The 27088-nt window shown below is 31.0% G+C and overlaps 1 protein-coding gene across 1 annotated transcript; it reads left to right on the top strand.

The window, feature by feature from the left end:
* On the top strand, positions 1-27088 carry MS3_00006766 (uncharacterized protein). Its single transcript, XM_051214997.1, has 13 exons — positions 1-224; positions 3007-3244; positions 4329-4451; positions 5385-5577; positions 6869-7137; positions 8659-8970; positions 11264-11458; positions 16658-16996; positions 18331-18681; positions 20928-21113; positions 22155-22352; positions 24121-24646; positions 26304-27088. The coding sequence occupies exons 1-13, from the start codon at positions 76-78 to the stop codon at positions 26366-26368; spliced, it is 3144 nt and encodes a 1047-aa protein (XP_051068185.1). The 5' UTR covers positions 1-75; the 3' UTR covers positions 26369-27088.

The following is a 27088-nucleotide window of genomic DNA, read 5'->3' as shown; positions in this document are numbered from 1 at the left end:
CTTCATTCGAAATTGTAAACAAGTTGTTCGTGCTGTTGTTCTGTTGTCCGGATATATGAAATTAAACCAGAAAATATGATGCAATTCAATTTTCATGACCCGAGTTTGGTCTTGAAAAATGCTAAGGAAGAACAGATAAATTACTCGCACCCTGTCAATGCTAAGTGTCTTGATTCAAATGGTGATTTGGCTACGATGATAATAGAAAAAGAAAGACGATATGCGTATGTGCACAGTTTTATTGTTTCTTTGATACATTTGTGCATTCCTTTATGTCGAAGATTGCTTTTAGTGAGCATAACAGATTGTGTAGGAGTTTAAACAAAGTTGTCCATCCACAGAAATCTAGCTATTTCTATGTCGTATTTTTTTCTTCGGAGATAATGTTAAACTTTTGCACAAAGTTCTGTTAGAGCTGGGTTCTGTTTCCAAGTTGTTTCTTTGTGTAAGTATAGAAATATAAGACCAGTATATATTGATAAAAATATGAGCATTCGGCTTTGATAATTGCTGTCATGTAATATATATGATTCAGATCTACTTTTTGATAGCAAGGTGGTGAAGACTTTTGTAGCCTCGTTTTTAATGAGCCTCCAAGCTTGGTCCTCTTTGGTAAGTTAATTTTGGGTTTTAACACCATTTCTTCCGACAGTTAAACACAAGACTTGATTGGACACTGAGAAATCTTGTATATTATAGCAAATCTCTTTCTTTTGATCCTATACTTGCTTTTAGTTACATATCAGTTTTTCTTACCAAGTTAGGGAGAAAAAGATACTTCAGGTTTAAAATCACGTGGTATCCAGTATACCATTATTTAGTCTACTAGCTTTACTTTTTAAGGCACCTATTTTATGGTAAGCCAAACTTTATCGACTTTGTATGGATGTTGGCCCTCTGTACTCTCTTGAAGGGATTCAAGTGATCTATTAAACTGTGGCCTGCACCATAAACATGTTTCCACTTTTAACCTTTTCACCAAACCGTGGTGAGCGAAATTCTGTGTTTGAAAGTTCTTCTTAACCCTCATATCTAAAAAAAACTTTTAACTGCAATTAAGTGACAGGAGGTTGACTCACTGTGTCATCTACATCATTGCGAATTAGGAAAATGACAAGTACGCTAATCACTTCTGCAGTTTAGGCCATTCGGGCATCTGATCCCTTTAGAAGCAAACTGGGCTGGATTGGTTGGTATGAATGACATTGTATGTCATTTAACCACGACACCTAAGTCACTCTTGAGAGAAATTACACCCACTATCTGTTACTTCCAGTTATGTTTTGACTTCAGCGTAAAGTAGCATTTGCGTCTTAGCCATGTATGTTAGTTCGCTGATAAAAGGATAGGAAAGTTTTTATTTACTTTTTAACAGAGTTTAAAAAGTGGCAGTGGATCGAGGATACATTTGAAATTGTTTGGATAGGTTTGTATATTTGCTTGTTTGTCGGATGTCACATGGTGAGAATAGTTTATCGATAGGCTTTACCCATAATTTACAATTTCGTTTCCTCAAGGTCTTCATACAGAGATAAAAGTATAGCTTAACAGAACAGTAATATCTGTAACAAGATGAGATTTCGAAAGTTCTAATACCGAGTACGTTTTTCTGACAGTGTGTTTGATAATAATAAGAAATTCCGTGTTTTCAATTCAGTATTTGACATTGTTTAGCTTAGAGTAAAAGTACCGGTATGTACTATCCTCGCATTATTATAGGCCACGTGAATCCTTTCCTACGCGTTCTTCAGTGACGCTTGAGTTCAACCATTAGTAAACATGGATACTTTCAGAGAAATGAATCTGTTCTGCGAATAAATAAACGCACACACGAATCCTTTGTTAAATTTGGTTCGTTATGTGTATACTTATAATTTTCCAAATAATATTTTATCTAGTATTTGTTAAAATACGGCGTCAAATTGGTTTTAGGGATTTTTCATTTGCAATGTTGCAAAATGCTGTAACTTTAACTAACAGATCGTTTACTTTACATCAGACGTTAAAGGTTCTTAAACAATCATTCTGGACTAAACATAGCCACTCGGAATTCTAGATGATGTCTTCTTGAGGTACATCTTTTTACTCATAATCTTTTATTCTTTCGTTAAACGCTAGAAATTTTAATGAACTTCATGTTTAAAGCTTGTTTACAAATTGATTACAAATTCAAAAGATTTTTAAAAACTCTTATTATTCTCAGTTTTGTTGACAAGTTATGGACAATGATTAAAATCTTGTATTGGTAGACATTGGTGACACCTAAAGGTACTTCTGTTTTTAGTGAGCTGATAATTAAATTCCGTAGGCAACGCCTTAAAAAACCAATGAAAAACTTCATAGTGGGTTACATTTAAACAGTATTTTAATTGTTAGGAAAAAAGTGATACACTGTCTGAATGTGAAATTAACTTCAGTTGATACTAAGTTTTTGATAATTCGTCTAGCTTGATATTAGAGTTTACATAAGCTTACCTGACTCCGTACTTACTAGTAAAAGTCCTTTTACCAGGTAAAACTGTACCACAAAGCTTCAGTTTAGTCACTGAATATTTTGTAATTAGATTGATTAAATAATATATATCAGTAAGTTATAGTAAAGTCAGTTTTAATTAGCCTTATTTTGATTAGATAGGATTATTTAGTGTGTAGCAAAATTAAGTTATAATACGAATTAGTAGTTACTAGTCAATCGATGTAAATACTGATATAGGTATTTTAGTTATCAATCTCAATTTATTAACCATGTGAAATGTAGACTTAGAATCTAACTTTGTCTGACAGTTAGCAAGGTACAGTTACGTAACCGGGGTTTGATCATTTGAATCTTTTCATCATTCTGTTCATTCGATTACACTAATCCTACATAAGCATAAGGAAATAATTTATTCCTTTTAACCTATATAATAGTATCAAACTTAAAACTCTGTCCTTTTATCAAACAATTTTCATGAGGTAGGAATATATCTATTTACTTCTCTGGTATATATTATAAATTTCTCTCAGTGCTGAATCGAATTGTGAAATGCTGTTACAGGAACTTGAGTCAAGAGAAGCATATCTTCAAGATTTAAAAAATTCACTTTTTAAACGTGTGGAAGTAGCAGAATATCAAATGAACAAACTTATTTTCTTAAGAAATGAAGAAACAGAAGAGGCTCAGAAAGCCAGTAAAATATTACGTTCCAGCATAGCCAAACTAAGAGAACGCTTTATAATAGACAAAAAAGAGCTTGAAAACAAGGTATGTTATTTAGTTGTTCCTTCACGTGGTATTTATAACAATATTGGCTCGATTCACTACTCGTATGTGCGTAGAATAAATAAATGAAGTAAAACCTTTTCGAAACATAATTATTATAGACGTCAGCAGATCAGTAATAGGCCTAATGCCATATGTTTCAGATTAGTTAGCCCCGTACAAAGTTTTCGTCGCATAGTACATATTCTGAGTATGGTATTTCAAAGCTTTCCAATTTTGTTTATGTTTATATAATCTAGTATATCTGTATTTTTTGTTAGAAACCATACAAAGGGAAAAATGTCAATAATGTTGATGTCCAATTCACTACTTGTCTGACTTATTATAGCATAAAGGAAATGATAATGTGGAAATTTAAGTTAAATAAACGTTTTTAGTTGATCTAATCCAGATGTATTAACTAACTAGCTTCATTCATAACGTTTTAAATATACTATGAGTCCTGTTTGATTTAAAAACCATCAAAAGGATATTTCCAATGTGATTGTTGTAACGAAAATTAAACATTTTGAAAAGCAAATTTTATCCTGTTAAAAAGGTCGAAGATTTCCAAAACCCTTTAGTTATTATTAGCGTTTTACTATTAATTACCCATACTGTTTCTACGTCAATCAGTGAACTAAGTGCTCACATGGATGCCTTCTATGTATCTTTGGTTGTATCTTGAAAATTTTAAAAAAATACAACTTGAAATATACGTGTTATATGCTTACTAATCTTTAAACTATAGTGGATTATTCTGAGTGTGCACTAGAGTAAAAAGACGAGAACTTGCTTTTATTTTTACAATACAAAACTCATTTGTACAGTCTAAAAAGTCATCATTATTGTATTTTTTTTTTGAATAATTCGGTGTTTAAGAATACAAAATACTGACTCAATGAGCCTGAGATTACTAGTCTACATCCTACTTGAGTATAGCTTTCTCTTTACTTGGAATTATCATTTTTCTAGATATAAAAATGGCAGTATCTTCATTATGTCAATAATGGTTGGCATCATATCGGATTTTCTTCAGTCGAACATCACCTATACTTCATTTCCATTTTTTAAATTTTATTTAAAGATATGTTCCATTCAAGACACCTACGAAGGTCGAATCACAGAACTGAATAACATATTAAGACAATCAGAGAAAAACCGTGAAAATTTGTTTGCAAAATTTAAAACATCGGAATTCACAATTCAAGTGGGTTTAGATCTCGATGTATTATCGTTTAAAATTCATCCGTGTAAAAACACGTCCTTGGTTAATGATTGTATAAAAATACTCTTGAAGTCAAGGTTAAAAACTGATATTCGACGCAATATAATCAATGAATAGTTAGCAATAAGCATATAAGAAAAAATGATCAGTTCTATACGATAAAACAAATATAATTTGATCTGAGATGTTAGACAAGATTATTAGATCAGGAGAATGACTTTGTTTCTGTTTTCTTCTCTGAACTACATTTTTCAATTTTTAGGTTTTCATTTTCTTTCCAGATGGTTTATCACTAACCGAAAAACAAGCTCTAGGCTAATAAGTAAAAAACAGAGACGGAAAACTTTCATTAAAATATAGATTACTCATAAATAATATGTTTGGACAATAATCGGATAAGTCTGACAAGTTTATTGCTTTCTTAACTATACTTAACAACGGCATTTTGATGATTGAAAACTTACGCCATCATTTCTATGTATCGTTTAGACAATTGATACACAACAGTCAAATTTTACAATAATAATTTAAAAGTGAATGGTAAATTGTCAACCAACCCAACACATTTTTTAACCATAATGCATAAAGTCAACTCCTTGGTTACTTTATAACTGTAAATAAATTTATCTAAGACAGCTATCTACTAACGACGTTTAAATTAAGTATTTATTTTTATGGTTGTTTAAGGTGTTCTAGGCTTATTGTTGAGAAGCAGAAGGGATTGAGAGATGAAACAGTTAAACCATGCTGATTAGTTTATTATGGTTTTGTTTAGCAACTGATAGTAGTTCACGCTTGGATTTATTTTATTATCGATCAGTTCATGTTCAACTCAATCAATTTAAAGCATATTTTATTTTATTTTTGGCTTTTGAACGTTTTATTGTTCATTAACATGATCGTTTGATTTTTCAGAAGTTAAATAAAGAAATTGCGAATGGTAAGAACGAATTAAAAGACTCAATGCGTCGCATTGCTCATCTTCAACAGATTAATTGTGACCTATCCAATGAGTTGGCTAAGTCCAAGTTAACTGTCCAAAAAACTTCAGCCCGTGCGGAGAACTTGGCAAAACAATACAACGAATTAAGATGTAAAACTGAACAAGGTAATTATCTACCAAAGCTAACTATAACATATATTACCTGAACATTATTCTTATAGCCACAAAACCCATTCAACTATATTACAACGATTGGCTTACTGACAACTTATAGGTGTTCCTGAGATTATTATTCTAAGTTGTTGTTGGAATTTACTTATGTTGGAAGGGAAACAATTTCCATCAACGACACTTAACGGTTTTTATGCTATATCTCCTATTAATTGTGGTTAAAGTTATCCCATTCTAATGGACGATTGAGAAGATTTTTTTTTACCTCAAGTGGATGGTTTTGATGAAGTTTTGTTCTCTGGGCTGGATGGTTTGGTCGTGGGGCTTCCATCGTTCTTCTGAACAACATCATCAGCACAAACTTCAGGTAGACCAAACAAAACTATCAAAACCATTCTAATGGTTCTAATGATGAAACGTTCACTGCGAGACCCTGACGTCCTGAGATTAATCCACAGTAGGGTCGTTGAAGTACACCACTTACATGCCCCATACTAGGATAAAACTGATTTCTAGTGTTTCCTAGTTTTCATTGGCACCAACTGAGATTATTTTTTGAAGAATACTGCTTTTTTCGACTCACAGTATTCCGTAACACTGCACTTGAATGTGAATTTAATTTCTTTTTTATCTTACGTGAAACGTTAGCAAGTTAAATAGCTTCTATTTGTGGGTGTTAAGACCCAAACTGTGTTATAGTAACTTTCATTTTTAATAACAACTGTGGTTTTAAAACAAAAAAAAATGAATCCCCATCATTTTTATCGTTGTGTTGTTAGATTATGGCACAGAGTCAATACGGTGATTACAAAATCGTGATGAAGACGTTATTCTCTATAATTTATAGATATATTTAGGTTACGACGTTTTAATAGAATCAGAAGTATGTCTTCGATGCAAGTGTTAACCACTAACATTCTAACAAAATATATTTGACGTTCAATTCGTTTTTATTGTTTGAAGTCAATCAACAGATAGATCTGAACTTAGACTAATAAGATTTCTGATACTTATGTATAAGGTAGATCTACACCATCCAGAAAACTGGTTCTCTGTCCGGTACTCAAGGCTATACTTATCAGTGAATATTGTTACTATGCTATCCAGGTCATGTTTAACTGATGAAGAACTCAGACGAGTATAACTGAAGGATTACGATTCCTATTTAAGGTTTCTATGAGTCATTGTTTACCATTTGAAAATCCATATATTTACTTTCTTGGAATTTTTACATTTATTACTGTACTCCAAAAAGCTCATGACCATTCCAAATTTTTTTGCTTAGCAAATGCTAATTTAACTCAAAATGAAAAAGCTGTACGAACTGCGTCTGAAAGACGTTCATCAGCTGAAAATGCATTAGTTGCTGCACATCAGCGAGCTGATAATTTATGTACACGTAATACACAGTTGGAAAAGGAATTAACTACTATTAAGGTTCGTGCTGAAGAACAAGCAAAAGTGAATGATACAACTGTGACAAAACTCAAACGTCGTTTACTTGCTATTCAAAGTGAAGCTTCAAAATGGAAACGATCTTATCAGGAGGAAAAAGTAAATTAACTACAGTTTCATAAAAAAAGATTATTATAGATGTAAATTTCTTGACTAATTACTATTATGCTTGTTGTTTATCATCCTTCTCGAGTGTATTTAGCATGTGGTTCTCGATAATTAATACGTTAAGCTAAACTCCTTTCTGACAACTCAGGTAATATTATTTACATTTGTTCCCAGAATTTCCATATCATTGTTTTATGTTTCGAATACAGACTGTGTTATTAGCTTATTGAAAAAGCAATGCTTCTCAGTCTGATAGTGGGAAATTTTATGTATCATACAAAGGTTAATCATATGGAACAAAATTTTAAAAATAATGCAAAGATACTGAACAAGTAAATCAGCTTTTCTACAATTGTATTATATTTATTTATAGGTTTCTAAAATTTTCATGATTACCAAAAATAACAAATGTTTTGATTAAAGGATTTTCGTACTAAGATTATCAAATTAGTCACCAATATTATGATAGTTGGATTTAATTTATTCAAGAACAAATTTAATTACGTGTCCACTACATAAGTATCATGGGGTGAGATCACACAACCGTTCAGTGTTTCTTAATTTCCATAGCGGTTCAAACAATACCACATTTGATATTGTGATCTACCTTCAAACGATATTAATTGGTTTGAAAGTCAATTTTATTATACCGATTATCTATGAATTGCCTCAAAGAATTATTTATTAGTTATATCATTATTAACTTATTCGTGTTGGCCGAACCATATACAACTCTCATATCAACATTTTTAAAATGAATGATGTATAAAGTCTTCGAATCTGTTTTGCGATCCAACTAATGAAACATTAGACGTTTTCTTATATATATATATGAATACCTAGTGCCTTTAAATATTATCCAAATTAATTCTTTTAAAAATTACATTCATAAGCTAAGGTCAATTATTCTTCTAAAGTCGAAGTACTGATCCACAATAAGTCACGTTTGTTGTAAAACAACTAATACCTTGTAAACAAAAAATACTTGAACATATTTGCACATTGACAGAGCTAGTCGTTTAGTTTTGTTATAAGTTTGAAAATATTTAGATATAACAACCTTACAAAAAAGTTTTAATACTAAGCGAGAAACTATTTATCTACTTATCTATCAGAGTAGAGTTATTGAATATATTGCGTTGTCTCAACTAGTAACCAAACTAATGTGTTAATATTCAGTGTATATATATATAGTTAAATTTTCATTCGTAAAATTGAACTGTGACATCGAGTGAAGTTCATGAACTGCGTTTCGTTATATTTAGGATTTGTCAGCTAGATGGATCTGCTTCCAGAGTTAATGTCCACGATGAATCAATAACAACATAGAAGGATTTCACTCAGCATTCACATGCACTTCAAAAGAATGACTAACTTTAGTTTTTATCACTAAACTAGAAAAAGTATAATCTCTTTCTTTTATTAAAAATACATCTAAATAATCATTAATTGTTTAATTTGTTCTTTTTATTTAATCATTTTCAACTTTTATCATATTTTTCTTTCATATAGAATAATCGTGATCTAGATTCACAAAAAGCAAATGAATTAATTCAAACTATTTTAGATGAACGTAATTATTTAGAAAAAGAATTAAATTCAACAAAGAATGATATGAAAGAACATGTTTTATTAATTGAACATTTACAAAAACAAGCTGCTTTTGATGCATCCAATGCATCAACACGTTTATTAGCTGCTTTGTCAACTGGTGAAGAAGGTGTAGCCACAGCGTTAGAATTAAAACAATGCATTGAGCAACATTTACAACCAGAATTAAAATCTTTAATAGAAAAATGTAAACATTTGGAGTCCGAACTCATGGTTAGTAAGTCTTATTATTATGTCATCCTATCTGTTATTCCTTCTATTATCACCTATTTCATTAACTATATCTCCTCAGAGATACCCAGTGTTAACTACGTGATCCGTCTACCCATCGATATATTGTAAAGAATTTTTATGAATCTAGTTTAAGCTTTTAACTCAATAGACTATTTAGCACAACTTTGAAGCTAGCAATGCAGGAGTTTGGTTGTGACTGAATGGCTCTGAAGGCAGGGAGATGAAAAATATTCTATCACTTGATAGGCTAGCAAACGTGGGAGAGAGTTTGAATCGGCTGGATTGTTACTTGATTTAGTCATGATTCAGATTAACTCGAAAAAGGACATGAAGCAATATATAACTAACAAGACCAAAAAGCACAAAGAATAAGAAAAATGTGATTATTTGTAAACTAGAGCATTAGAGTAAAAATTGGCGTAGAAAAAGGTTGCGTTTAAACCACAATAATTTTGGAATAAAAAAGAGTAAGGTCATGATTCATGGACCAAACAAAGACTTATAACTTCCATGATAAAACAGGTACAAAACTAAATATTAGTAAGTTACCGACTTTGAATTAAGTGAGACCCTGTTCCCAAAAGTAGCTTCCGTTGTTCATCATTGCTTCTTTGTTTCTTTCTTCACATCACCCAGAAAATTATGTATTTTGGTTTCATAATTGGAAATGTTGATTTCACGCGCCAAAATTCCATCATGAAATTGGAATCCATATTTTTTTCAATAACCTGATTTGGTTCTTTTCGGTTATATTACGTCTTATTTTGTAAAACATACGTAAAATGGGGTCATATAATAATGTTATTTTTATTGTAGAAATGGTAAAAATCTTTTGTTAAATATCAATCTTTCTTTATAGCAAGCATATTTTTAACTGTTAGTGTTCTTGCCTCATAGATCGTTAGGTAGCACAAAACTGGTATGTTGAACTGTTAGAACTGATCAATTGACTCACAGAATCTCGCATTATTTTTTGGTAATAACATTTAAAATTGAAATAATTATACTGACTACTGTCATGTGGTTATATCCCGACGAGAATTATGAATGGTAACTTTTGAGAACTATTTATGGACCAATACGATACATATATTTTTATTGTATAATTGTTAGTCAGTCAGTCAGTAACAACGTAGAACTTCGTACGTACGTACATCAGTTCGAGTTGCCACACCAAATTAGCACAGAGATGCAGTTGTCGATTCAAATCCCGTAGTGGTAGAGGTAGTAAGAGTATAAGCAGTAATCGAGAAGATTAGGGTTTGGAGATGTTATTTAAATAGTATAATCCCGTGAAATAAATTGTTAAGTAACTAAATTATGCATATTCATGTTCCTCTTATTATGAGCTTTATTTTGACTTATAGGCTGTCATTATACGACTTACCGTTCTTGACTAATGCCCAGTTTATTAATTACATCACACATAAACAGCCACTTTTGGCTAGATCTCGTGCAAATGTTGTTTTCTATTTTATGGTACGATGTGATCTGTTTGGTTTGTGTATAAACCCAGTATGTTTGAAATATATGATTCATATCACGGAGGCTGATATTGGTGTTCTGGACTCAGCAGGCAGAGCTAGGCAGGAAGAAGGATCGACAAGGACTGTAGACTGCTCGTACGGGTTTATGCGGTCCGGCCTATACGTCACTTCTTTAATTGGCGATATCATTACGTTACATATTGATAGGGCACATGGCCACAAGTTATAACACATATAATGAAAGTATTCAATAAGTGTACGTATAAAAGCGTCAAATCTTCAAGTAAAACTACATTAGTACTAACGTAAGTGACTTATAAGTTTTTGTACGAAATACTTTTAACTTATTGACAAGTGCACTTATGAAAAAAGACATTGTCACGTTCGACAGCATACTTTTCTCAGGTTATAAATGTTTTCACAAAAGTTGTGAAATAATAATAGCCACTTAAAATGAGTAATATATGTTCTTATTTCAATAGTTGAGATCATGAGTCAACTGAAGCTAGACCACTATAGAAAACCTGGAAGCACTTGATTGCCATTTCGTGCGCATCCACGATCCCGCCTCGCAAGATGTGAACCTAGAATCTATCGGTCTCGCGCGCGAACGCTTAAGCTCTTGACCACTGAGTTGGTATCCAATATTGTTAATATCTAACGTCAACTGATCCATGAAATTGAATGGCACATGTTCATCAAATATTTTATTTTGAAATTATTTTTATTAGGTGTTATTTATTGCAATCATATCAGTAGTTGATTAATTTAAGTAATTTATCTAGGAATCAAATAGTAAAAATGAACAATTACAACAAGAATTAAACAAAGCCAATGAAACTATTGAACATACAGAATTAAATTTCAACAAACAAAATGATAATTTTGTAAATGAATTAAATTTATTGAAAGAGCAAATTTCAAAAGCAAATGAACAAATAAACATTAAATCAAAATTATTAGAAAAATCAGAAAACCAGGTAAGAATGATTATCATAATTGTATATTATTTGTTTAAACTAATCTAATTACCTTTGTTGTATCCCGATAAGAATAATGAATGGTAATTTTTGGGATTCATTTATGGACTAATATTATGAGTATATTTTTATCGTATAATTTTTATATAACTAAACTGTTCATATCCATGCCCCTCTTATTATAAGCTTTATTTTGACCTATGAACTATTATTATACGATTTACCATTCATGAATTATTCCCTGTCTCAGTCAGTCAGTCAGCTACAACGTAGGACCAGGCACATATGTGCATCGGTCCAGGTTGCCATACGGCATCAGCACAGCAAGATGAACACCGGATTCATAGCAGTGGTTAGGTCAAAGGTGGTAACATATAAGAGAAAGATTGCATATAGAGATATACTACAAGAAGAAAGAATTGGTTCGTAGAAAGAAAGATATGAAATGATTTTAATCTCTTAGTTTAAGGGAAGACAGGGAGTGTATACACCGACGCCATTGTGATCGACTCTGAGCCATGTCACCAAGAGTCTCCAACCATTGGTTACGAAAGTCACGCGGACCCCAACCAAGTAGTCTGCATCTACCAACATGGCTCAGACTAGAAGTTAGTGTCTTCAAGCACTGATGCCACGTTTTGGTTTGGCCGCCCCTAACTTTCTTCCAACCATCTCCAATACCGGATAGCATTGCACGTCGTGGTAATCAGTGTTCAGGCATACGCAACACGTGGCCCAACCATCTCAGTCGATGAAGATTCATAACCTCATCAACAGATTTACCATCATTCCCTAATACCCTGTGTCTAACCTCACTATTACTTACCCGGTGGTCCCAGCAGATGCCAGCAATATTTCTAAGGCATCTGTGGTCAAATACTAATAGCTTACGAGTGTCTTCTACTCTTAATGGCCATGTTTCGCAGCCGTAAATTAAAACAGAACGGACTGCCGCGCAGTATACCCTGTCTATTAATCGCTACCTCCTTCATTCACAGCCACATCTGGCTAATTCTTGTACAAATGTTGTTTCATATTTTATTGGTACGTTGTGGTCGGTTTGATTGGTATATGAACTCAATATGCTTGAAATATAGTGATTCATATATCAGAGGTTGGGACTTGCGTTCTGGACTCAACTGGCTGAGCTAGACAGGGGAGCACGACCAATCAGAACTCTAGGCCGTTCTTACGTGTTTACGCGTTTTTGGTTCGATCGGTAATTCGCTGCCGTCTAATCTGCAGTCCACAGTCACAACAACCTTTTGTTTTAATATTTAATCATTATGAAAAAAGTATAATTAATGTAGATAGATCGATTGAAACGAATATTGAGAAATTCTCTATTATTGATATTATAAGATAATTGTAAATGGTTAGTGATAATTGAATGTTTAGGAAGTGAACTAAGTTTATCAAGTCCTACAGAGATTTCTGAGTGTTGATTTTTAAAAAAATGATCCTATCAGCTTACTGAAATCATTGTCACTAAATGTTTAAAGTTTTTTTTTAATGAATTGATTCTCTTGTTACTTTCTATCAATACAAGATCATTTATATTGCTTTACTATTTAATGGTTTACTTTAATTTAGATTAAAACTGGATTATTTCAACTATGATCTATCCTTATTATTAATAAATTGTATTATTGTCAAGTTCTTTGTTTGAAAGATGAATAACAATGTGTTTTATTTTGTTTTAGTCTGGGACTTCTGACATAATATACGAGTTACTGATATGTGTTTACGGTTTATATGATTGTAATTATAGTGTAAGGTGTTTTATTGTTTATTAGCTTCTATAGTTGAATAAGTTACTTTTTTTTATCTCAAGAAATTGATCATTATAAACAAAATAAAAAAACATTTAAATAACTGCTTAGAATTATGTTGTACGATTCGGTTGTAGCTGGTAATAAATTTTGTTTATTTTTGAACAGTAATTCGTATTTTATTCAGGTAGATTACATTGGTTCTACCTAATTTTCTTTTCAATTCTCCAGAAATCGATTTTACTACATGAAGATGGGTATGTACTTCACATTTTTCTAGAAAATGCACCTGATTACGAATAATTTAATGCACTTGTTTCTTTGAGTTTAAACATCGGATGAAATGTGGTTTGCTGGTATATTCTAATCAGTTATCGGCTGAAGTAATCAGAACTTGTATTACGTATTATCAACTAACATCTACTTTGAAATGGGATTTTAGTTTGTGTAGAAATGGGCTGGGAGAAAGCTGAGTGTGGATAAATCATGATCCACTATCAGTTCACGAAATCACTGAAAGCTAAGCTGAGCCTTACTTAGATGGGTGCGATTATTTTGACTAATGTTTGGAGACGTTGTGTAGCATCGTCCAAAATCTGTCTCAATGGCTCAGATAGATTATTTTTATTGAATTCTGATTTTCGCATTGTTTAGTTATTTTTATTCCATTAATTCACTCTGTCTTTTTGAATAATATCCATATGCCTTATCATTTTTAATTCAACTGATACCGTTGCTTCTATTCTTTTACCATTCAACTTGTTAATTTCATGTCGCTTTACAGATATGTTATGACAACATGGGCGCACGTTCATTTTTATCAGTTTCTATGTTGCTTTTGTCTGATTAGTCGGTTTTTTTAATGAAAGATGTGATATCGTTCGCGACTTCGACCTAGCACCTGGCAACTAATCAAAATGAAGCTACAATTATTACTTACACTATCGTAATCCATGATGGAGAAGATGTTTCACTCTCCATCATTTTTGCTGGCTTACATAAATACCACCCCACCATGGTACGGAATTGTCAGTCAGTCAGCTACAACGTAGGACCAGGCATATATATGCATCGGTCCAAGTTGCCATACCGCATTAGCACAGCAAGATGAACACCGGATTCATAGAAGTAGTTAATTCAATAGTGGTAATATATAAAAGAAAGGTTGCGTATAAGGATATAGTACAGGAAGAAATAATTGGTTCGTAGAAAGAAAAATATAAAGCGACTTTAATCTCGTAGTTTAGGGGAAGAAAGAGAGCGTATACAACTAGGCCATTGTGATCGACTCTGAGCCATGTCACCCAGAGTCTCCAACCATTGGTTACGATAGTCTCGCGAACACCAACCAAGTATCCTGCATCTACCAACATAGCTCAAACCAGAATTTAGTGGCTTCACGCACTGATGCCACGTTTTGGTTTGGTGCCCTTAACTTTCTTCCAACCAGTTGTGGTGCACTCAGTCATGATGGAAGAAAAACTACATGGTAAAAGTTAAATGTCCTAAAAGTTCTAAAATGTTCTAAAATATCGTTAATTGAGTGTCTAAATAAACGATAACATAACCGTACTTACTGACTACGATACACTCAGATGACTTGACAAGGAGGTGTTTGTCCCCGGCCGATATTGTAGCAACTTCTTTTGTATTACATACCTACTTGATTTATCCTTTTTGGCAGATGAATTATTTTGATGTTTGCACTTGTTCTGTCAACTATGCATGTTACCTTGAGTTATGTATATGACATAGAATATATTTACATGTTTGCTTGTATCTATATCATGCTTATTAGTGTTGAGTCTTATTTAAATTAATCCTCCATTCAAGTTCACAAGCCTACCTTGTTTTCAACTTTTTATATTCACTCAGTAATTCATCCGATTTATGAAAGGTACATATATGAAGTGAATAGGATTAATATTTCGTCTGTATAAATAATGATTTGAACATATTGGAATCAGGCAAAGAACTTCTAAATTATAAAGGATTAAGAGCTAGACGATGTGAAACGAAACATAGAAAGTTCTATTTTAGTAAATAATAAACATTTAAATTGTGTAGTTATCAATGCAAAGGTTAGATTTGATATCTTCAAATAAACTGAACATTGGGTAGAAAGTTAATAATAAATATATTTCTGTGTAAATATTTCCTTTGAAAAAGTGACTTACATTAAGTCAAGAAATATCAGAAATACAATTTTCTACTGATTTGGGATATCATAAAAATATATTTATTATTTACATTTTGCTTTAAACCTTGATATGTGTAATGCTTAATGGTACTTCTATGTAACTTCTTACAAATATCACAGCTGACTACATAATATTATCGTGCAGTTTATTTTGAAACACATTTTTCTAGGCTTACAAAAATGTTACTCTAATAAATCTTTACCATTTCATTCATAAGTAAATACTGGATAATCACTTCTAATCAGTATGATTCAACTGAATTAATCTATATAGTCTGTTATCAGATAATGAGCGTAATGTAAACATCTATCCTATCCATCGCCAAACACTTGGTTTGATATCGAATAGTCTTTTTTAATTTTTTAGATGGATATTCTTTTATTTATAACTTCAATAACACTCATAGTATCTTATCATGGATATACCAAAATGATGTTTTAATATATATTTATATGCAACTAATTCACGTCTATGCACCTCATTTTTAACGGACTATACACATAATATACCTACATTATAATTTGGAAGTTTCCTTGACCTAATTCATGGTACAATTGATGTTGCATGTATTTCCTTGTCTATACCATTATTAATAAACGGAATACACCCATTAAGACATTAAATAAGAAAGATTAGTTAAGCGAAGAGTTCTCTTTTATAATACAGGAGATTTTTGTGAAATGTTAAATTCCAATAACGGGATGCGTGGACGAATAGAATCGATAACATTTTGTGCATGACATTTAAGAGATTTTGAGTTTGAATAAATATGGTTTCTTCGAAGAATTTTCCAGTAGTATTTAGGATATTTGTGTATTTTTAACGCAATCCTTAAGAAAGGTAACCTTCGCATTCACTTCCGCAAGTTTGACAGAATAACGCAGAAACTCATTAAGTTCCTTTACTGTCGAAGGGTCCTTGGAATTTTTTAATAAACGAAATACACCCATTAAGGATTGCATTAAAATGCACAAATATCCTAAATACTACTGGAAAATTCTTCGAAGAAACCATATTTATTCAAACTCAAAATCTCTTAAATGTCATGCACAAAATGTTATCGATTCTATTCGTCCACGCATCCCGTTATTGGAATTTAACATTTCACAAAAATCTCCTGTATTATAAAAGAGAACTCTTCGCTGAACTAATCTTTCTTATATCATTATTATCATTATGATTATTTTATTTCTTTTCGTAAAAAAAATTATTCTTTTAAATTGAAGATAGAACAATATCAATCAGAATTGAATAGTTTACGTACATCTAAAGCTGATATTAATGAATCAACGATAGAAGAATTAAAAAATATGACAAAAGAATTAAATGATTTAAAATTAACTCATACAATTGTACAAAAACAATTACATACTAATCAACGTATAATGAGTAAATTAAAATTAGCTAAAACTACAGCATTAACTAATTATGATAAATTACAAATTGAATTAAAAAATAAATGTGATAATTATGAAAAACAATTAAATGAAAAATCTAATGAAATTCAACGTACACGACAAAAATTAAAACAAATTGAAATGAAATTACAAGAAGCGAATAATAAAGTGAGTTTCTTTTTAAATACTTATTACATAATACATATGACATGATTATACTATCTATGAATAACTATTATTGTACTATTCAGTTTCTATGTTTATTAGTTACTTAGATGCTATCAGACTTCCTTATTGGTTGACCCTATAATTTAGTTTTAGGCCAAATTGAACTTGACAGTTTTTCTTTATATGTGTGTAGTGATGATTATTTAATACTGGTTCATTCATAAGTATTTTTTTATACCTTTCATCTTATTTACTTTAGTTTATTCTAATATTTTAATCAGTTATCAAAACAACATCTCTGTTTATTTTTATCAAGTGATTACTATTACTAGTGTCATATCATCATTGAACCTTCCAATAATATTGGAAAATTAAAACATATAAAAGGGTTGTGATGTCAAAATTATAAAAAAAAAACACTATTGAGTAAAGATTTTAAGAAGGTGACTAGTAATTGCATTTGTCACATTCTGACGAGTTGACTTTCGCGGATCACTAACCACTGATTTGTCACATTCAAATGACCTGATTCCAAAGGAATAGATCATTTTGCATCTCAGAAATTCGTTGTTAGTGACTTCGTGAACTATTATCGCTTAACTTTTTATTCAGCGACTACATGATTCAGCTAATATTTGCATAGAGTTGCTTGTTCCATGTGAAACATAAATCAGTGACTTCAATTATAATTTAATTGGCCAACTTTCTGTGGTAGCTTAGAATTTTGAACTCAACTTCAAGAGGTTCCTGCCATATAGTGTCAGTTCTTCAATTATACGAAGTCGAATACTTGTAATGTATGTACATTGTCTCAAAAATTGGTTTGCGATGCGGGATACTGGATTGTTAAATAGGGACTTGGATTTGACACTATTAGTAATTTTTGTGGGTGTGTTATGTTTTACGAGCTGAATGGTTTAATTTTGAAGGTTTTCTTGGTGGCTCGAGATCTGACTCCGATTTGATTGAATAAATGTATATACAATGAAAATGAATCTTTCGTTTAATTCCGAATATTATGACTAGTCTAATCCCATTTCAGTGGCGACACCAATAGGAAGGCAAATATGGATTAAATTAAAAGAATTTATTTCACGCATACTCAAACACATAGTAAGGGGGGGAGTGAAGCAATATTCGGTCGAACTTTGAGTATCTGAGTGCACATTATTTAGTCGACTCCACATTGTAACATAATCCCAAATTGTCCGAAACTATATTGAATGAATTATTTAGTGTTTTTTAGTATACAAGCTAATGTCAAGCTGTTTACATAATCCTCAGAAATAAAGTAATTGCCTGAATCAACATTATTATTATACCTTCTTTATCAGTATGAAAACCTTATGGAGGAATCTAATAATCAATTATGTTTCAGTCAAAATGTCATCAAACAGCTAGAAAATACAATGATGAATCAAAATAATCAAATTACAAAAATTAATGAAATGGAATTAAAAATAACTGAATTGAATAGTTTACTAGCAGAATCTGAATTACGTTTAAAATCTGCTAATACAACACAGGAATTAAATGATCAACGATATAATGAATTAGAAATCTGTTTCAATCAATTAAAAATCAAATTGAATGAACGTGAGAATTTGATTAAATTTTTGGAAAATGAAATTCAAAGTAAAACTAGTTTATTTGACGAAAAATCAAAAGAATATGAATTACTTAAAGTAAGTATTTAAGAAATCTCTTCATGTCTTCATAGACAAGTAATCTGTCTTCTAGATGGTTTATGTTGTGTTTGAACTACGAACAATTTGATGATTTTTCTAATGGGAAAAAAACATACGCTAACTAGATAGACTAGACGATTAATGCACAACTTCCCAACTATAACCACGTAAATGGTTAAGGGAGAGAAGTTAAGAGCTTTGATAAAACCTGATATTCAAAGAAGTCAGATTGTAACAGAACAACATTGTTTTTATAGTATTACTTAGGGCTTTCAGGTACATAAGTAAAAACATTCATGCTATAGATAACGTTAACCAATTAAACAACTGCAAATAATTTAAGTAGGGTAATTTCAACTGGAAAAAGTTATTGAGAACTTATTTAACACGTTAGAATTAACGTTTATCAACAATAATAAAAGAAGTTTAGATAATTTGACATTCTCCTAACAATCAGTTTTGCATTATTTTGTTTAATTTTGACGAAAAATATTTTGGTAAACAGTTGCATTAACATGTGGCAATCAGCAAAGTAGTATCGTTCTAGGCTTACGGACGTAGTAACGCAGTTAACCAAATCAGGAATTTTTCGAAAGTCTAAAAATGAACAGGAAAGTATGATATTTTTACGCAAAACATTTTGATTAATCTGATTATACATTCATTTTTAAGTCATTTTATAATGGAAATTAAAGAAGGTTAAGAAGATACAAAATGATAATTGAGAATATTTAAAAAAAAGGTGTAGTACAGAAGGAATAAAATGTTGTCATACTATTCCTGAGATTGAATTAATTTAAGAGGGTAGGATCACAATCAGAACAAACTGTATATGTAAAATTTTCTCACTTTTATTAATAGATAGTTCATACGTCTTTTATAGTTGCAACAATCATATCTCTTTGTAGCGCTAATCATCACACTAAACGTTTAATCAGAACACCAGAAAGCTAGATAAATGGTCGTAAACACCTTTACGTTATGAAGTCATAGCTACTGTGATATTAAATGTGAAGTTAGATTATCAAAACTGATCACAATTTATAAATCACAATAGATACGTCAGTTAAACATCTTCAATATTGATATGATAAGATGAAAAAGGCGAAATTACATTCTTTTACTCATTGTGACTTCTTGTTCAACATTACTTCCACTTTTAATTCTATATGATGATTATTGAGTGTAGTGTTTGTTTTTGTTTTCAAGTGTGATATTTTATTCAATATAACATTAATTTATTTGGGTGTGGTGTTATTTCAAGATAGGATATTGTGCATTAAGTTAACGTAAACTAGACATAGCATGACATGCAACGAATGGTTTGTTATAACTATTGGTATTTTTCATAGACGTGATTTCATTCTAATTAATAGTCACAATGAGTGTACAATCAATATATGAATAAATGTCTTTTCTACTAGAGTCCACTTAGCTACTGAGTCCTCATCGTGTTTTTTAGGGGTGAATAAATCTCTATTTGTACCAGTATTCAGTGTTCTTACTACGTGTCGAGGGAATTGTAGTGGTTCCCCGTTTCAAGCATAAGTAATAAGCAACACGGATAAAAACAGAAAAAAACTTGTATAATAAATTTATAATTGTGATTTATGGATGGTAAAAGATATGACAGGAATTATTGAATTGAAGGATAGCTTTTAATAAGGATTATATAGAAATTGCAAGAACAAGTGTTTAATTAAAATATTTTTGAAAATATGAGGTCTAATGTACTAAAGAATTCCTACCCAAATTTTACATTTCTCAAACCTGATTTCTTACTAATAACATTTAAATCTATCGAATGATCGATAATGGTACATTTGGCTGTTGGCTAACATTAGAATTCAAGATAAGGGTTTTGGCTTATTTTAAACTAGTCAGGTAGATATAGCGTCATCCCATAGTTCACGTTAAGACTCTAACCGATTGCCCTTTGTTTCAAATGTTAAAAACGTTATCCACTGAATACAAATAGCTACTATCTTGGTCAACAAGTGTGAAGGTTTGTATTCTCCCCTTGTCGATATTTAAAATTGTCTCTGTTCTCAGATCTGGATGCTCAGTAGAATACCTGGATATAGTGTCACGTCACAAGTTTTTGTTTCGTATCCAGCTAATAATGATGGAATTTAGGATAACAATTGTTTTGATTGTTGAAATCGCATTTTGTTAAGTTGTAATTTAAAATGTGCATCTATTTGTATAATTCTATTACACTTGTTGTTATTATCATCAATCAGGCAACAGTTGACCAACAACTTGCTAATTCAAATAAAACAGTAGAATTTTCAACCAATTTACATAAAGAAATTGAAATACAAAAATCTAAACTGGAAGAACATAACAGTCGACTTCAACAAGAATTGTTAGAAGTTCAAAAAATGAATCGACAATTACAATTAGATATTCGGGATTTAGAGACTAAGGTAGGTGAAGATTATCCAAATGTTTTTAATTTCATCCATTTAATAAGTAAAAGTTAAAAATCTTGTTCAATTAGATTACATAATTGATATGTAATTTATTGATTGGATTTGAGGTGTTTGCTAGAATTCTCTAAGTAATAGGTGCAATAGAGGGAGCAATAGAGGTTGAATTTTGATCGCATCCCAATTTTACCTCAGGTGATTTCCAACTATATAAATCCTATACATAGTCAACTGAAAAGAAAAGATGTGACTATCAGTATTCAGTTAATATATTACTCAATATAGCATTCATGACTTCCAGTTATATTCTAGTTGCTATTTCTTTTATTCAAGTATATAATAAATTTTACGAATTTTATCATGAAATACTCAAATTCAATGTTAAATACTTTTGATCAACTACTTGATATCGTCTCACCAACTTCTTTATAGACTCCATCGGATAGAACTTCACTTGTAATCCTAAATTTGAAGCAAACTACTTTTTAGTAACAAGGACGAAACTGAAGTAATACAATAATAAAAAAATTAGGTATTTCATGATGTCACAAGATCCGACAACCAATATGATTGGTAACCGATATACTTATATCTCACTGAGTCATGGAATACTGAAAACCAGACCTGGCTTGTAACTGTGATACATTAAAATTTAGAGAATTCACACTTTTCATACACTTAAAACTGTAAAAATTAATTGATTAATTAGTTTAAAGCGACTGGTTCAACAACAGTTTAGATTGTCCAATAAGGTTTTTCGGGCAATTTAGCAGCAAAATCAATCTGCGAGGCAAAAAGTTTTCTACTGCGCTGACCTGAAATGGTGGATCAAAATTCGGAGTTCATCAAATCAGCTTTCACGTTACCTTTTTAAAGATTTTTTGCTAATTAACCTGCTCCAAGTAGATAAATCTTTCCTGAAAGCTTAATAAAAAGTCTGTTAGTATGTATTTCAGAAGTTTTGACATTGTATAGACTAAATTTGGAACTATTGCTTCAAATTCATGGTCGTTTGTTTTCGATTATATTGGTTTGTAGTTATTGGAACAAAATCATGATCAAACGAATCAAATATCTGCGTATAATGAAACCAAATACCAATTAAAAGTGCTAACTGAGAAGTTTAATGCTCAAACAAAACTGTTGGATGATACAAAATTAAATGTTGATGCATTGACCAAGGAGAAACAGTTACTTCTTGAACAAATTGAACTTGATAAACAAAAACATAAACAAGTATGTTTGTAGATAATATGTATTTCACCTGGTGGAAGATACAAAAAGTTGAAATATATTTTTATCGGTCAAGTGTTCCCCCACAAGGGCTAAAGGTTATGAGTTCGACCCCTGTTGAGGTCGTAGTGATTATGTAGTAATCACAAATCACTACATTGCTCTCATCATATCAGTAGCTGCTTATAAAACATTATCCATCTACTTTTTAAAAATGTGACTCTAGCATTCTCTACAGCAAGCTTGATAGAAAACCTCAGAAACTCAAAACGTTCCCTTACTATCTCAGTATCCTTACATGTTTCTAAATAAGGAAGGTGACCTATTGTTACATAGGACACACGAAACAAGCTCTTTCAAAAATCATCTCTGAACACTGGCTGACTTTATAAAGTATCACTTAAGTCAGTCAAAAGCTAAAGCTTAGAGCAATTACGTAATTGTGGTCACTCCGCTTCACCAGAAGTCTTTATCAAAATCATAGATACATTCAGAAGAGTCACCTTAAGAGGAATGGAAATGAAAAATCTATATGCAGCAGAGGCTATTGCTGTCCATTGGTTCAAGACTAATCTTTACGTGCAAATACAGTATATTCATTGTCTCATTATTCCATAATCTATCGTTTTTAGTTATTATTTCTACTACTCTCCAATTATTTCGACAACTATTAATTAGCCATTATGACAACTTCTAATTATTCTGTTCTCGATACTTATCAAGTGGACAATTATTTTTCCATCAGCACTTTTCATCAGCTGATTAATACACAACTACCTTACAATATCTGATTTTCATGAGCAATTCATTATAAAAAACCCACTGGAAGTATTTTTAATTATTTAGCACCATTATGGTTTACTGTAGACTAGCAAATAAAATTAACTATAAATACGATTACACAGCTTATGTAAATGAAATCGTCGAAAAGAAAATTTTCTTTGTCGAATCGCTTTCATTCTTCAATGACACAATGGGTCTCTTTCCTTATCCATCCACTTCATTTTTGACTACGATGATAAACTAATGCTTTGATACTGTAATTATCTACGGTTTTGATCTATTTCCACTCAAGCGATATCCAATTATGAATTTTAAGAATGAAATTTTCCGTTTTATCAAATGTGTTTTTTTACCCTACTTCCTTTTATCACATCTTATCTAAAAGGATTTTTATTTTCTGGTTATTGATATTATGGACTCCCATTAGTTAGTCTCTTTCGGTATCAGTGCATCCTGACCAGAGTGCTTTGATATTTTTATTTCGTTTGGTATACGGGCACATTCAGCTGACGAGTCCCAAACGCGCTTTCTAAGTTCTACTACTAGCTACCCTCCAGCTTTACTAAAAGCCTGTGACTAAATGACTATATTGAGACAGACTGTTTGCAATGCTCATATTTTAAAAGAAAATGATCAATGGTAATCTTAATTTCAAATCACTGGGGAATACAAACCATCATAAATAAGATTCATATTCATTGTAAAACCTATCTAAAATCAGTAGTTCATTTTATAACACGTTGGACATATTAAGCGAAGTTTACCATGGTCTGAGTCTCAATGTGAACATTATGGCTGACATGCTGGAACACCTAACAGACCAGTCTCAAATAGGACAAAATTTTCAACCCATACTTCACTGCTGGCATTATCTAACTTAACTAAAGACTTATAATAATTTTCTTAAATTTTTTTCGTTTGTGTTCATAAAACCTGTGATACGTATCATATCATCTTAATCATGGTATTTTTATCATCTAAATTTTAGTTAGAGCAACGACTTCAGAATGAATCAAAATCACATGAAGACTTAAAAACTATTCTTACTAATCAAATTTCAGATTTGAATACAAAATTACACGACACTGAAAAACTACTGCATGAAACCGAGAATCGATTTTATTTAGCGGAACAAAAAGCAGAATTAGCTTGTCAAAAAGCTAAACAATTATCTATTGAAACAGCAGCTGTAAAAAATCTCCCACATTTGGCAAATCATTCTGTACATGCTGATGAACTTAATGATATAATTTTAGATTCTCACTTACATCATAATAATGGTTTAGACTTAGTTGATAATCAAAAAAATGGATGCAAATCAATTTTACATCAACTTCACAGTCGTAATCCTTCATCTGTAAAGTTGCTAGTGGAAGACAACACATTTCCAAATTCAGGTCTTAGTAACTACAAATTATCGGCCTCAAATCGATCTTCTATGAATTTTACGCCATCCTCTCTCGTCGATAAATTAGGGAACGTAAGGCGAACTACGGAGAATTCATCAGATCCTGGTAAGTTGATAGCAGTTGACTGAGATCATAAACCACCCCAAATCAACCTTTGAGAACCAAGACGTCACTGAAGAGTTCCATTCGAGGACGAAAGAGCTGTGTCCAGGGCTTTCTAGTTTTCAATGATTATCTAACTTAGGTCGGTTCGTGAACACGATAACATTCAATAATCACAACAAACCTCTATACTGGTAGATATTAGTTAAGTTTACTACTTTTTGTAACGGTAATTTTTGTTATCATTGTTGTTCTGATTTAGGTTCGAAAGTTAGTAGTAGTAGGGTGAAGAGACGACTTTTATTTTAGAATAATACATATAATTAAACAATGCTGTTCTCAATTTTACCTTTATCAAGCTTTAATAATGTCTTTTCACGTTCATATGAAAAGGAATGAATCAATCGAAGCAGTTTTTAAGTCAATGATAACAGTGGAACAGGTTCACTGGTAGTAATAAGCATTAAAAAATTTTAAATAAACATATCAATATGGGAATTCGGTCAAAGCCTGAGAAAATAAATTTATTAAAATGACAATCATTCAATTTTACACAATAAAAGGGTGTGTGAAGAATCATTTCAAATATACAAATACTGAAGAAGAGACACCAAAAGAATGAACGGAAAAAAACGACAACAAGCAATAAATGAGTGAGAAGAATAAGTGGAACCTTTTATTAAGTCACCTTTTAAACCACGTTTTCAGAATCCAATAATCTGCATTTCCAAATTCATATTATAGCATTGCGATCATCTAATTTGGTTGTTTATATTTGACCTACTCTCGACATGGTATATGTGTTTTAAATTATAAATGTGTAAACAAGTCCCATGTTTGTTAGATTATTCGTAATCTGAACAATGATCGTAAAGTTTTAATAAATTGTTGTTATTGAAATTAGGAAACGTTGGCAACATTTTATCATTGAAGCGAGCTAAATATATATGTGCGTACTCAACTTGTAAACTGTAATAAAGGGGTTGTAATACAGGTTATTGTGATAAAATAAATAAAATTAATCCAACATTTATATATATAGTACGATAAAACTTAAGCTATAGTATTTCATGAGAACTAAATTTATTGATTTATCCTTCTTATAATGAACTTGTCTTTGGATAATAATTAGTTAATTATTGTTTTGTCAATATATGTGATCAGTTCATGTATGTTTTAAAAAGAGTTTGTTCAACTTCGAGATAAGTTTCAATCATAATGTACTTCAATGACAGTGGGATTTATCATGTATTACAAATCGAAATGAATTCCAGGATCGAAGTCATTAATCTAGATTATTGTACTTTGTGGGTTGTTATATTCCATCCTACATAACCGATTGACTTAATAAAGCACTGATATGCAATAAAACATTAAAAGCTCAATGTCATAGTTAATCACTACCAAGTATGCTTTTAATATTTTATTAGATTCTGTGTGAAGATATGTGTATAAAGTTCCAAGTTAAGATGAAATTTATTTATTGACTTTTAATTCCCAATGTTTATTCAAGGGGTACCATTTTCCAATGGAATTTACCTTACAAGTTGTTTTTAAATTATAATTTTATCTAATTTTAATTGTGTTTATATAAATTAGAATTGATTCATTAAAATTATTCTTTTTTCTTTCTTTTCTGAATTTTTCATTTTTTTTAAAGTCGGTGATTTAGAAACTTTAATCCGTCAGGTTACAAATAAATTAGATCAACAAGAGAGAAGTTGATATACATCTTAGTTTTATATAGTTTAACCATATTTACTTTCATTGATATGATTTAGTGTTATAATGAGTACAATTACTTTATGATGATACTAGTTTACAAAATGCTTTTGTTACTTTTCATAACAAAAACGAAACGTTGAACTACAATACTATACATGTTTCTTATGAATCGAAGCAACAAAATGCGATTGTTCTCTTGAATACTTTGTGTTCTACTGGGTTGCAAATATTTCAGATGATAAAATTAGTTGTAATTTCCGTGTATGTATGATACAATAATTCATTTGAATGTAAACGGCTATTGAAAAATTTATTAATAATGAATTCTAGGCAAGTATATCTCTATTCTACTTTACCTTAATAATAATATTGTTAATAATAAGGGTTCTAAACATATGTAATATTTTGTTTTGATTAATGAACCATACATGATTATTGCTTTATGGACAACATAATGGTGAAAAGTCGGGAAAATAGCCCTAAATTTGTGAATATTTCTTGACATTTAGTTTGTAGGAACCAGTAAATCAGTCTGATTGTATAATTTGTAACTAAAAGAAAACATTTTGGACGTAAGTTTTGTCATAAAATAATGTCAAGTGGAAAATTAGTGAAAATCATAAAACATCATACAGTTGTTTTGTTCTTGTTTCTAGGTCCTTAGCAGTATTGACTTTTGACACTGCATGTTTAAGTGGAAACTTATATGTCTCACGCGTG

This window comes from Schistosoma haematobium, chromosome 2 (assembly GCF_000699445.3).
Source record: "Schistosoma haematobium chromosome 2, whole genome shotgun sequence".
NCBI classification, from domain to species: Eukaryota; Metazoa; Platyhelminthes; class Trematoda; order Strigeidida; family Schistosomatidae; genus Schistosoma; species Schistosoma haematobium.
The sequence above is the reverse complement of the archived record's forward strand: the minus strand, read 5'-3'. Positions and strand labels throughout refer to the sequence as shown.